The sequence below is a fragment of the Chaetodon auriga genome, chromosome 19 (genome assembly GCF_051107435.1).
Source record: "Chaetodon auriga isolate fChaAug3 chromosome 19, fChaAug3.hap1, whole genome shotgun sequence".
NCBI lineage: Eukaryota > Metazoa > Chordata > Actinopteri > Chaetodontiformes > Chaetodontidae > Chaetodon > Chaetodon auriga.
In genome coordinates, this window is record NC_135092.1 from 16,299,651 (window position 1) to 16,313,595 (window position 13,945).

The 13,945-nt window shown below is 41.9% G+C and overlaps 1 protein-coding gene across 1 annotated transcript; it reads right to left on the minus strand.

The window, feature by feature from the left end:
• Positions 1 to 7,591: 7,591 nt before the first annotated feature.
• oacyl (O-acyltransferase like) lies at positions 7,592 to 12,855 on the minus strand. The gene is made up of 15 exons (XM_076757222.1): positions 12,840 to 12,855; positions 10,742 to 10,875; positions 10,571 to 10,649; positions 10,351 to 10,486; positions 9,981 to 10,186; positions 9,641 to 9,853; positions 9,447 to 9,549; positions 9,243 to 9,344; positions 8,939 to 9,104; positions 8,779 to 8,858; positions 8,566 to 8,676; positions 8,336 to 8,459; positions 8,011 to 8,197; positions 7,769 to 7,911; positions 7,592 to 7,684 (listed from the first exon to the last, which is right to left on the minus strand). Coding segments are annotated over exons 1-15 (1,878 nt in total). The 5' UTR covers positions 12,841 to 12,855.
• Between the last annotated feature and the right edge of the window lie 1,090 nt (positions 12,856 to 13,945).

Genomic DNA, 13,945 nt, shown 5'->3' on the forward strand with positions numbered 1-13,945 from the left:
TTTCTGAATCACACATCAGGACATGTGTATCACAATCCTTTTCCCCCTCTGTTTGTGATAATGGCTGGTATTCAGGACATTTAATCTCCTCTGGATCGACAAAAGGGCTCAGGATGAAGTCCGATGTCTCACTTTCAAAGATGTAAAGGTCTGACACGGGTGCTATAGCTGTATCACTCTCTAAGCTATCTGACTGAAGTGATAATGACCTCGATAGATACGTGGCTTGACTGTGGTCAGAGCTGAAGCTGTGGCTAGAGAGAGGCTCAGTAACAGATGGCTCCATCAAACCCTCAGAAGTAGATGAAATGGCCTTGAAAGGTTGGGATGTACTACTTTGTTGACTGAGAGAAAAGGAGAGGGCTGGTTCTTTAATGTAAAACTCTGAAAAGGAGTCAGATAGGGGGGAAATAAGGTCATGAGAGAGGTGAGGTACAAGAGGCGATACAGCATCTGATGAGCTCAAATAGCTACAGACCCTGAATTCATCATCCTTTGGTGCAGACTCTGAGCAAAGTGACAAACACTCTGCCATATTATAGCTGGATGACAAAGGCTTCAGACAGTGTGAGTCACTGTTTCTCTCCAGAGACGGGCTTTTGGAAACGTTTGATAAAGTCTCAGCTGGTTTGTCAGCGGGGTATGAGAGATCTGACATCGTCTCCGCTCCTGCCTCATATGCTGACAGCGTGTTTTCTGTGGGACTGTGCAGAAGACGAGGAGAGGCTAAATCCTCAGTTTGACTGTCTGTTAGAGCTGGTGTTGACCGTGTTTGGTCATCCGTGCAAAGAAGCGACAGATCCATCGGGGCTTCTACTCGTGCTGCTTGAGGAGGTTGTCAGCAGCGAGACTCCTGCTGTCAAACAGCAACTTCAGGCCAAGCCTTGGAGCGAATTACGTAACGTTCTGTGCACACATTGCTTGTGCTCGCCATCCCTGGTGTCATTTCCTCCCCTGGATCCAAGTGTATCCTCGTGTTTTTAAATTTAGTACCTGCAAAATGAAGCATGACATTACCAGAGAAGCAAAATATTTCACAGTTAAATTGCAAAGCTAGAGTCAAATATCTATATCAGATGTCTGATCTGAGGCTTGTGTGTGCATGGGAAGTATTAAATAAGGCCCAGTATCTCCCTCTAGCTGTTTATCTTGGTCGCAGGAGATGCCCCTTTAAACAGCACGTTGCATCTATTTTAGAAGCTTTTAAAGAGCACTTGACATACCTTATCAACAGGAAACCTTCCTGTTTTTGTTACTCTGTAGCTGATAAAAATGTCTGGCGTGTGGTGGTTGTGTTGTCACCAGCTGCAGACTACAATCTCCAATTCCTATTCCTAATCTATGATATCCAGACATAAAGACTGTATGTCAAGAAACTTGCGATGCAATTGGAACAAATAACTCTTTCCTTTGCATTTCAGGTTCTTTTACTTCAAGTTTTTCTTGACCAATACATTAATGCACACATGAAAACCATTCAGCTCTGAATGAATGCCAACCTGAAACCTTATATTTATGTAACTGCAGTCTGTGGAGGTTCATGTGGTATCATTGTTGATAATGCGCTCAACAATCAAGATATTCCAAACTCCAAATATACCAAAATAACTTTACATTGAAAATAAAGTATTACCATCTTAAAATGTTGGTTACAACAATGATGATACACCTGATGGACATTAATTTAATTCTGTCAGATTACGGCTGCAATTACTTTTAAAACTGAAAAAGTATAGCTATGCACATGTAATTGTTGTGTTGCCCGCTACCTTCTATATGTACAGAGGCCTGACATGAAGTGTTGAAAGGGGAGGCTTCAAAACATGCACCCTGATATACAAGATTGCAGGAGGGGAACTGGTGGCAGAGACACTGGAAAAATACCAGCACATCTTCACCCATGGCCTGCATTTGTCAGATTCCTGCTGCAGTGAAGGACACCTCACCGGCCCTCAGGCCTGAAATGTTTACTATGCAGTACAGGGCCTAGCTTTAGAAGGTGTAGTGACAAACCCCTTGAATATAAACAAATTTCACACAATTTTCAGGCCGCGAAAAACATTAAAACCCCAACAAAATGCTAATCTTACACTGCTCAGTGTAAATTCCTATTTACCTTAATAAATCCAATCTGTTTGATTCGCCACAGCCACATTTAGAGCACTGACTCTATATTTAGATTTGATTATCACATGTATAGTTCATATATCAGAGTTGTAACCTACATCCAAAGGCGCTCTGAAGTTTTAAATTGAACAGTTCGGCTCGATCTGTACTAATATTGAAAAACAATAAAGCTGTCGGCACCTGCGTGACTGAGCGCAAGAAAGCGTAATTCGATGTCATCTTGACCGTCTGTGCCAAAATAGACCCGTCACACAACACCCCCCAAGCCTGCTGCATCTTTCCAGCTCCTATATGTTAACTACTGAGCTTGAAAGCTCACATAAATCTGAACACAGTTTTGACAATAACAACACAAGCTGCCTCAAAATGGGAGACTTTCTCAACACTGAAAGCTGCACATGAGCAGGAAAAGTGCAAGAACATCAGTCAGACATTATACCTGAAATTCACTTAGAGGGATTAATTCTGTTGTTCAAAGTGTGTCATGAAGCAAAGCAGCGAGAGAAAGAGTGTGTGTGTGTGTGTGTGTGTGTGTGTGTGTGTGTGTGAGAGAGAGAGAGAGAGAGTGCGTGTCTGTGTGTGACTGTGTCAGCCTATCAGCAGTGTCATAACAGACAAAGCAGTGTAATTGACAACATAACCTTCCCAGAGAGAGCCACAAACAAACGTCTAACGAGTTACCTCCCAGCTGAATCACACATGATAAAAGTATTACTAAACCAGTTGTTACAGCCCATGAAGGGGATTTCAGCCCTGCATGCAGTACGTACCCTTGCCATAGCCGTGTGGTTGAGGACATAGACCTGTGATGTAGGACTTCAGTATGAGCTCAGGCAGAGCCGGTGGTCTTGGGGTGAGAGTCTATTTTTAACTGTTGTCCCCCGCAAGTACAAAGTCGGTTACCTGATATTGCAGACATGTGCCGATCTTGAACATTTAACACTCGATATCTATATTTACAAGCTGTCTGACTGATGGCCCACTTTATGGACTGATTTTGACTTGTGCTCGTCATAGAAATTAAGCTTAGGGAAGTTTTGGACTTGGGAGAGAAACTTTAAGCAACAACACGCAGCAGCAATAAGAAAGTTTGTCAATCACCATTTAACATCTATTAAACATGAGACTTTTTTTTTTTTATAAATGAATTAAATAAAAATCACAATAATAGTAGCATTTAACATTTAGCAAACATATATACTTATAACACTTATATTCAATAGTTGCTTAAACTTGACAGAAAACATGAAAACAATACATCACAAAGTAAAACCTCCTGATATGAACATGCATCTGTGACAGTGAGAGTCACATTTCTGCAAACATCAACGCTCTGACTGCTCTGGCAGAGCAACAATGAACTGTTGTCAGTGACCAAAACAACCAAATGAGGCCAGACCTTGTTGGCTTTCATGGAAAATGATTAGTCATCAATTATCTCCTCCTGGTGTGACAGTGATTAAATGTGACTTTGCCTCTCATTTGGTTAAATTACTTATCTCATAAGCAGTGAACACAAGCTAATCCCTGCTGACATCAATGGCAGCTCAGTTTCCAGTCATTTCAGCGGTCCAGTAATTTAGCTGGAAAGTGATGTCGTCATGAGGGCCTGTGTGTCTGCTGAAGACATGAAACGTTTAAGCTTTTACTCGCTAAGCGAAGGTTTGACTTACTACTTTTTGTAACTACGCTTATGTGCTTTCCTCATGAGAGATGGACCCACCCTCATGCCTGCTGCAGGAAGTCATGAAAGAGTCCGATATAATAATTCCATCACTTTTACACCAATATTAGTGTATATATTCAGAAAAAATAGCCAATTGACTCCTTTCCCATCGTTAGTAGATGACAAAATGAGTCTTTTAGGAATTTCTCAAAGACTATTACATGTTCTCACTCCTCGTTATCTCGCCTTATCCTGCTGCTTGACAACCTTCAGTGCTTTTCTCTTGCTACAAAGCGCCTTTACATGACTTTGATGCCTTGCATTCCTCTTCCTTCTTTCCTTTTCATTTTTCTGATGTTTCCCCAGTCACAGTTTAAATCACTCTTTTCTCTGGTCTGCTTTCAGTGTTTAATATAACAAACGTTTTACACTTGAGGAAACTTGTGTCCTCTTTTACTTGGATCAAACATTGTTGCCGAGTGGAGGACTGCTTTCTAAATGTTCTTTCATAATGCCAGCGAAGGAGAGTTTTGTAACCAAGACTAATTTATGGCTCTTACATAATTGCTCCTGTGACAGGTGAGCGGAGCGAATGCTTCTACTGCTTTAAAATCACCACGTTGTAAATAGCGGTTGAACAACAGAGCCCCTCCAATAAAACAACAGCGTGTCAAGTTGAACTTTGAACAAAACAAATAAAGAAAATGAAATATTTATGACTATTTTTAGCCGCTACTTCTCTGAGAGCACTGACACCCCTCCACTCTGGCAAAGCACTGTGTCACTATTGTGTGTGTGTGTGTGTGTACAAGTAAACAGTGACAAGTTTTATGAATGAACCCCCCCCCATCGAAGAGGACGAGGACACAAACCGTTTAAATGATGTCATGTCCTTTTTGCCCTTTCCGTGCCGTTATGTAACACCGTTTCGTGTCCACACACCTGTTCTTGTGCTGCTTTGTAAATCTACTAAGCAACAGAGGGAATATTATTGGACTATCGGCGCATGAGCTCGTGTGTGGGAGATGTGCGTTACTTTGTAGGTTTTAAAAATAAATAAAGGAGAGCGATGAAGTGAGACAACATCACCTGACTGACCACCACTTTATCTGAGTTACTGAGCAGCACTTGGACTTTAATATAACAGTGGCTAATAGTACAGTAGTTAATATAACCGAAGGGGGTCTTTAAATGATCACATTATTTTCAACCGAAGGTTCTGGAGAGCTGGAAGGATTACTGTTAGAAAATGAAAACACCACTTTATTCTTTAAGAGTGTGCTTGTTGACAAAGCTGTCAGTTGCTTATTTTGTATGTAAAGCCCCATATGAGCTATGCTTTTAAAGCTGACGAGGAGGTTGGTTTTTGTTGTCTTATCAGTGGAGGCGAGGATCAGCTGTGTCTCCTGGCAGCAGACAGGTCAGTTGGGGGGGTTAGTCAGCTCTTTGTGCTACTGTACTCGCTTCAGAGGTCAGAGGTTAATCCTTCCTGTTCTCGTTTCCGCCTGGCAGGGGCAGAAAACAAAGGTGCGTTCAGTCCACCTGTCTGCTCAGAAAGCTTTAAATTTCCATTTTTACCACCAGGATGTTACAAGACACCGACGGTAAACAAGGACAATTTCCACAATAACCAGTTTACAATGGCCAAACAATGTATGCAGTCATGTTCTTCAAATTTCTCTCTCACAATGTGTATGAAGGCCGAGCTGGTGATGAACAACGTACAGGCTTCTAACACGAGAGTGGATGCAAATACAAGATATGCAAAAGCAATGTGGTCACATTTTCCTGACTTTACAAACCAAGCAGGACAGGTGACTGACACTGAGCAGGTTATGGGACGGACTTTTTGACATTAACGATGTGTTAAAATGTGAAGGTTGAAGGAGACACAGCTGATAAAACATTACATAAGAAATGAGGGCAGTTAAAGACGGGCTTTTTGGTCTTTAACAAGATCATGCTATAACACTGCGTGTGTGTGTGTGTGTGTGTGTGCGCGTGTGTGTGTGTGTGTGTGTGTGTGTGCGTGTGTGTGTGCCCTCTCAGACACAACACATTTACTGCGTCTGCAGGGAACAGCTGAAGGGCCGAGCTGCCGGTTGGACTGTTGGACAACAAGCACTGGTCTTACGTTACTGAGTACATTTACTCAGGTGCTGTACTGAAGATACTTGTACTTTATTTGAGTATTTCCATTTTGTGCTACTTCATACTTCTACTCTGCTACATTTGTGTGACAGCTTTTATTTTTCAGACTACAGTCTTTGATTCCCTTCCTTGGAAGTGCAACCACATATTTGGTGGCTCTGAATGTTTCTGATAAACTGAAGGACGAAGTGTTTTCCTGCTGCTGAAGGTGAATAAATTATTTGAAAGCCCTCTTGGATTTTGGAAAAATGCACCATCACAAAGCTGAAAACAGGCACTACAATGCAACAGTAATACTGAAAAACAACATATATAAAGTGAATCACTGAGGGGAATCATTTTTTCTGCAGAATGAGTATTTTTTACTTTAGATACTAGTACATTTTGCTGATAATACTTCCATAGACATGCATGTCTTTTACATGCTGATATAGATATGGAATTATGCACCATTATTACCAGTATAATGAGTTTATTTAACTGTACAGCACCTTTCAAGAGCAGAAGATTTTTAAGCTGTTTTTTAAGTATGAGTGATCTCAGCAATGTTTCTTGAACTATAAGCATACAGCAGCTGAAACCATGTTGCTATTAACACTAGAAAATGCTCTAACGGTCTCAGACATGCTGCACCATCTTGAGCATGTTGTTGTGGGGTTTTGGATTGGACGTGGCCTGCTGGACTCTTGTCGTCATGGTGAGAGAAGTGTCATCTTACCAGAGCAAGGTATATTTTTACACCAGGTTGTTGCACAGTCGTCTGGCCTCCTTCCCTAAACTCTTTGGACGGCACCGGGTGGAAAATGGTGCAGCACATGTAAGAAGTGTGTTTCATAACCATGTTTTCTTTGTGCATGAGAGTCGGCTAAAGGATGCTTTTCTGGAATCAGTTAAACCAGGAACAAATGATAGATGTGAGACTCATCTTCACTGTGCCAAAGTGCTATGAAACTAATAGCAAACCATATGTGGCATTACTGTTAGACCACTGAACACAGAGTGGAGGAGGATAGGATCAAGGTTTTCTTGGGGGATTAGTCAACTTGATGCAACGCACAACAGAGCGCTTGCCCTGCATAACTCAAGTGACAGGATGGAAACGTGGCTGGGTGGTTTCACGTCATAAGAAAGTGAAAACCTTTCTTATGCTCTCATCATCTGAGTCAGAGTCACTTGTAAACTCTGACTCACTGCCATGGAAAGTGCAGTGAAAACATGGCTCGAGTTATTTGTGTTGTCTTACACCAGAACTGTTAATAGGATGGCAGAGGAATACGATGTACTTTGGGTCACAAGGAAGCTAGTCATGCTTGTCTTGCCCTAATCAAGAGCGCAATACATTTTACCATCTTAGTCCTCTTTGAAAAGCTCCCAAATTGAATACATGCTGTCAGTGATTCAGTGATAATGGCCATATTATATCCCAGACAACACAAAATATCTTTATTTGTAGATGACACAATGTCATATCTGTGACACAATGAACCAGAAAACCAAAAAAAAAAAACCCACAAACAAACAGGTTTATTATCTACAACAGCAGAGGTGAACAGGAGCACTGGGATAGCTTACAAGGCACAAGCAAACAGAATATAAGATTAGGGATGTTCGCTGGAAACGTCTTTTGTGTCCTGACTCGTCTCTGCTTTATTTCAGAAGGAGGTAAGGCTTCTCTACCAGCACAGTCAACACGTAGCTCACCGCCAGCGTGAGCACAAGGTGGCCCAGGAACATGTACATCTAAAGAGACAATACACAAAGTTACAAAGGAGAGAACAGATCATGGTCAAATCTGAAATGACACGTGTCGTCTGAAGTACTTACAAAGTTGATGTCTGTGTAGTGGATGGGGGTCTCTTGCAAGCCAATATAGAGGATGATGAAGACAGGATGTGTCAGATAGCAGGCAAAACTAATGTTGGACAGAGGGACCCAGAAACCCAATGAGAGGAAGCTCTTGATAAAACCTGAAGAAACAGTACTTTTTAAGATGCATATTTAAAATTGTATTTAGTTTTTCCTAAATTTTGTATTTGGACTCTTGAGCGACCCTGTTCTTAGTTTACCTCCATAACCCTCCTCACAGGCTAGTATGATCCAGGTCACAGCCAGAGCCCAGAGCGGTCTGTGCAGTCCCTGGTAGAGGGCATGCGGGACAGACGGATAGGCTGGGGTCTCCCTGAGGATGTAGGCCAATCCAACCAATGCAGCCATGAGTGACAGACAGAAGAACCAGCCAAGTGCTGCCTGCCACTGGAACGACAGCAAGACACGATCAGTGGGATGGCGCCTCAGTCGCTCAGGCTTCATAACATCAGATATGATGTGTTCAGTAAACTATGTGTAGTGATTGTGGCATGGACGCCTCACAACATCATCAGATGTTCTCACCTTCTGCTTTAGCAGCTGATCTTTCTTTGTTGTCAAGTATATTCCGGTTAAGATCCCTATTAAAAACGGCCCATATCTCGTGTAGGGTTTCACATAGTAATACAGGACGTAATTCTCAGATGTCCTGAAAACAAACAGATAAAACATTTGAATCTAAGTCACCTTACATTTCATGCATTTGGTTCCTGAGGCGACTGCATTAGTACTAGATCAGCATCACTAAGTCTTACAGTGTAGACGGCTGGAAGACCGGCAGCTGCAGGAGTGCAGTTATGACAGCACTGGTCACAGTGGTCATCAGCAGGAGGCCTCCAGCGACGACTGTGAACACACCTCTGTTTCTGATAAACAAAAGACAGAAAGAATACAGAACTGGACGTGCTATCATGTGAAATGGCCCTGATTCACAAGGTATTCTGATTTAATGGAAGAGTCATACATACAGTCTGTAAAAATAGACTAGCAGAGGAGTGGTGGCATAACACTGGAAGTCCAGAGACAGGTACCATGTCCAGGGAATACACTGAGGAGACATCAGGAAATAAAATGTGACATAGAGTTGAAGCTACTAGCACATAGATCAGAATCACTGCTTTAACTTACTATCTCATGGACTGGGAGGAGATTGCTAATCAGCAGTAAGTTAGCCCACCAGTAAGTCTTACAGTCCATCAATGTATCTATAAATGGGAACCAGTATGGCCCCCACTTGACCAGAGAGATGAGGCCAATGGTTAGACACATAATGAACAGATGCAGTGGCTGAATCCTGCAGAAAGAAGAACACATGTTTACTGTACATCACTGGCTTTAGATCACACACGCAATGAAGACCTTCCAAATCCCTTTTTAATGGTGAAAGGGGACACGGGTAACTTCATGTGGTGAAATGATCAACATACGGCACCTTTTAATCCTGTTGAAGAGGTAGCTGGCCACCACTCTGGGGCTCAGTTTGTCCTCAGCCCTGTTGATGGAGCCCAGCAGGGACCTTGCACTAAGCAGACCCCTGTACGACACAAAAACTGCTCTATAAACGGCAAAAACTGGCAACTTAAAACTCACCAATATAGATTTTTACACACACACACTCATGTTGTTTCAGTCTCACCCTAGCAGCAAAAAAGTGTCCACAGCCAGAAAAACAGGTCCGCTGATGGTAAGCACATACAGAGGGTTGCTTTCAACTGTCCTCTTCCAGTTTTTGTAGTTATCTGCAATAGAGACAGTGCAGCGTAAGAACGTAAAAGTAATCTAATGACATCCAGACTTAATGTGCAAGTTGCAGTGAGCCTTGCCATGTACCCAGGTTGTTTATTACGGGGAACTGTGCAGAGTGTCCACACATGATCCATAACAGGCTGAGAACACGGATGCCATTCAGGGAGGAGTAGCCTCCCCCAGGGATGGTTGAGGAGGTGCTGAAGACACCCTGGCTGGTTGTTTGTAGAGAGAACACCTGAAGGCACCGGTACACACAGCTTCGAGGAAAACACAGTGGAGTGTGGCTGGTGCTGTCTATGAAAGATTCAATAAAGCAATGTTTGAAGAAAAACACAGCACAGTATATAACTTTACTGTGCCCAGTATTTACTTATCATATGTGTTTGAGAAGCATTGTGCTTGTACTCACACAAAAACACACTGAACTTACTATTTTCCTCCAGTGTGCTACAATTAATTTCACTGCTGGAGGAGCTGTTAGTCTTCAAGGTCCCATAAAGGTTGAGGCCAGTGTTTATACAGGAAGCCTCTGCTGTTGGACTGACCTCTCTGCTCCGTTGCCACCTCATTATAGCTGTAAACAGGGTGGCCGCGAGAGGAACTGCTACCATTACACAACACACAAACCTGCAGGAAGAAAGGTTTCTGTGTTGGGTGAAGGCTCAGCAATGGCACTTTATTTTTAAAAGGCAATAACAGGATGAAGTCCTGAAGTCCAGTGCAAGTTACAAGTACATATGCAGGTAAGACAGTAGAGAGAGTGAAACAAAAAGTCTTTATCATGCACTGACAGGCAGGTGATGTCTGATGCATCAGGGGCAATGGTGTTGGACAAACAGTGGGTCATGAGCATCTCCTGGGTGGACTGATTGACCAGGATAGGAGGTAAAGGAGGAATGAGGGACGTCTGACCAAACTGAAGTTGCCCTGTTAAAAAGGTGAAACAAGTCACAATCAAAACAACACCAGTATTCGACTGAGTCAAGAGAAGCAGATTTTAAAGTCACTGACCGTACACCACCAGCATTTGCACCTCCTCTTCCCCGCAGGAGTCAGGAACACAGATACCTACAAAGTACTGGACTGTTCCCTACAATAGTGAAAACATTATGTTCAAAATTACATTTTTGTCTGTGAGGATGACATTTTATATCTGTGATTAACATCATGTTTTATTGTTACCTGCCTAAGGAACACCTGGCAGTACTGTCCAGAGAAGGTGGGACCGTGGGCGGAGCGGCACTGCTGCAGCAAGCCAGGCTGGTTGGCATTACCGCCTTCAACATTGCTGCCCATCTTTCCGAATGCATCATACACTGACACACAATACACACACACACGATTGATTATGATTGTACAGTACTGTAAATGTGGTATCTGCTTCTGTGATTCAAGAATAGCAATATTGGTGACTATTCAAAAACCCCTTTGATGTTTGATGTTTCTGCATCCTATATAAGAATAACAGTAGGCTTGCTATCTTAGATTATATAAAAGTGATATATTGCACTATAATCAAGTGCTGGCTAGTGTGCTTCACTTTTCTATACAATATAAAAGATAAAACTCTGTGAAGATAAATTAATCTCAAAAACAGAAATGAGCTTTTCGTGTTTTTAGTTAAGAAAAATTTCAAGTAATTAGAAATTTCACCATGTAAATCTTATTTTAGTTATTTCTTCACTTAATGCTTAATGCTGTTTTATTTATGTAACAGGCAAGCGAATTCTCCGTCTATGTATCTAACCAAAAGAGCTACCACTGTAAGTTTAATAAAAACATAAGAAGTCGCTTAACAAACACATTATTTCGTTATCTTTTTCATGCAGTCGCCTCAAGTGAGTGAAACAGCGCCCCTCTGGGTTGTAATGGCTGATCAATGAGAGCCAGTCGGTGTGGTCAAAAATGGCGTTGCACCCTGACCGGAGGGCGTACAGGTGAAGTTGGCAGAGGCCTTGATTACTTAGATGAAGGAGTGGCATGCGGTCACTGTGATGCCACTGTAAAACTGTGACTGGACATATCTCTGATGAAGACATTCAAAAGTAAATGTTGGAGCCTAAAAACAAACATCAGCGAGTTAATATTAAAATGAAACAAAAGTTAGCTCGTTTTTCAGTGTTGCTAACTGCCGTTGGGAGACTAGTTAGCTAGCAGCTCGTGAAAGAGACGCGCAGGTTAGCTAGTTCTGTTAGCAAAAACTAACAAACAAACAAACAAACTTACTCGACATCTAATTAACTGTGAGGAGGATATTATATGTCATGGATATGGACTTCTTGGCTGCTTCATCTTCACCATGAATAACGTAAGTCACCCTCTGTGTCATATCTGTATCTTTTCTCGCTGTTTTCGTCTGTTTTGGTTAAATGTCGCTGTGTGTGTTCAGCTGCTTGCTGTGTATTTGTTATGGAGATCATGTTACATGACCTGTTAGCCTGGACACTGAAGCTGTGCCCAGTCCTCACAGAGCAGAGCAGCAGGCCTTTAAATCATTCGTAATTGCTCCAATTTTACGTTTACAGGTAGTTCATTCACCTGTTGGTTGTGTGTAATTTGCATAGAAGCCAGAGCAGCTTCCATTCATTCATTTCTGTGTAGTTCTTGAGCTATGCTGTATAACAACAACAACAATAATAATATTAATGATGATTATAGTTTGTGTATATTTACATCATAACATGCAGCTCAAAGTGCTTTACTAAATGAAAAAAGACGTTAGACTCTTAAAATAGAATGTAAAAGGAGAAGAATGTGAAATAATAAACACGTTGGAAACAGGTAAAAATAGTAAAGTACATTTAAAAATGTAAGAAATCATTTTAATATCCTTGGTATAGTTAGTATGACTACATTGCTGTGGTAAAATTTGAAAGCCGACACCTGATAAGATGCACAGATAGGACTGTAAGTCATGTATTTGATGCATGCACTGATACTTTTTCAGCAGAAACTCTTAAACACTTGTGGGCTTTGCGGTGCTGTATGCTTCTATTCTGCAAAAATCCATGTGTTTATGTGCCTTTTTTAAAATTTTTATGTGAACGTAAGTCTAAAAGTTGCCAAGTGTTATGCAGTTTGTTGCATTTGTTGTGAAACAAATCTCATACTGTCCTGTTTGATAACATTTCTTTAGATGTCTTACTTCTCATGGTTAAAATGAGGACTCAGTGTGGCCCCTGTAGTTTAAATGGGCCTGAACGTCTGTGCCTCAGACTCATTGCAAATGGACAAGTGACTCTAAAGCTTTACTTTGTCAGGAAAAGTCTGCAGCACTTACTGAGAACAGCATACTCCTTCGGCCTGTCCTGGTTAAGTTCCCAGAGGAAAGTGTTGGTGTCCTCCTCACATTCCTGAGACACTGTCAAGGTCTGCCCGACGGTACACCCTGCAAACATAAGGACCGCCACCCAGCACAGGACCATTTTTAAGACTGACTGTATCTTTGTATTGCAGATGGTGTTTAAATAACATAGGATGGGGCACGTCACTATCAAGAAGGTAGCATGAAATTCATTCTGCATGGGATGGATTGAAAAAGTGCTTTGGCAACTGCAGGTTGTCCCTACCTGGTTTTCACACCTGGTTTTGAACCAGATTTGGTTACATGAGGATGAGAGGCTAACAAGAAAAATCCAGGCTGTGATTACGTCTCTGCTAATCAGAGTGCAAGTCTAATAATGACGGATACAAGTCAGTGTCATGGTTGTTGCCGCGTCGTTACAGCAGATGCTTTACAGTGGTGTCAGTCTGATTGTGTATGTTTAGCCATGAATGGCCATGGAGGCTGTTCTGTCCTTGTCTGGTGTGATCAGATAGGGGATTGCTGGTAATTTATTCTGGATAAGCATGAATGGAAAACCACAGCTACACATTTACAACTATTACATTAGATCTCTCCACTGAATTACAGGAGCCATTTATCTCAAGCTAAGATATGAGAGAGGTTAACGCCACAGACAGTCCAGTGATGAAGATAAATCAGCAATGGCCACTAGAGGGTGAGCTTGTCCCAAAAACCTACATAAAGTGCCATGACTTCAGCAAGCAACAGTGAGGGACACAATGTTTACACATTCAGTAAGATGCAGCTACCTTCTGATCTTCGGCAAGTTCTGGAGTCATAAGGAGCATCAATTTTTCAATGATATCCAAGCAGATTTATAGATCAGATTTATTTGTGATGGACAGATAATGATATCCTTGGAAAGTCGTAGTGAATGATGTGTATCATATCTGTGTGTTCAGACCTGTCTGCTGTTTGGTGCTGGGCAGGTAGCCAAGACAAAGCGTTAACACAAACCCTCCCACATGCATACATCTAAAACTGTGGGTCTGTAACTGCTACGTTGAGAACTATGGGGCCTTTCCAGCTCTGCAGGGCAA

Bases quoted from the DNA above. Each gene is read 5' to 3' on its own strand.
- oacyl (XM_076757222.1), bottom strand. The intron at 10,487-10,570 runs GTCAGTGACTTT...CCTTTTTAACAG, and splicing joins GCAAATGCTGGTGGTGTACG to GGCAACTTCAGTTTGGTCAG. The intron at 8,198-8,335 runs GTGAGAACATCT...CTGTCGTTCCAG, and splicing joins ATCAGCTGCTAAAGCAGAAG to TGGCAGGCAGCACTTGGCTG.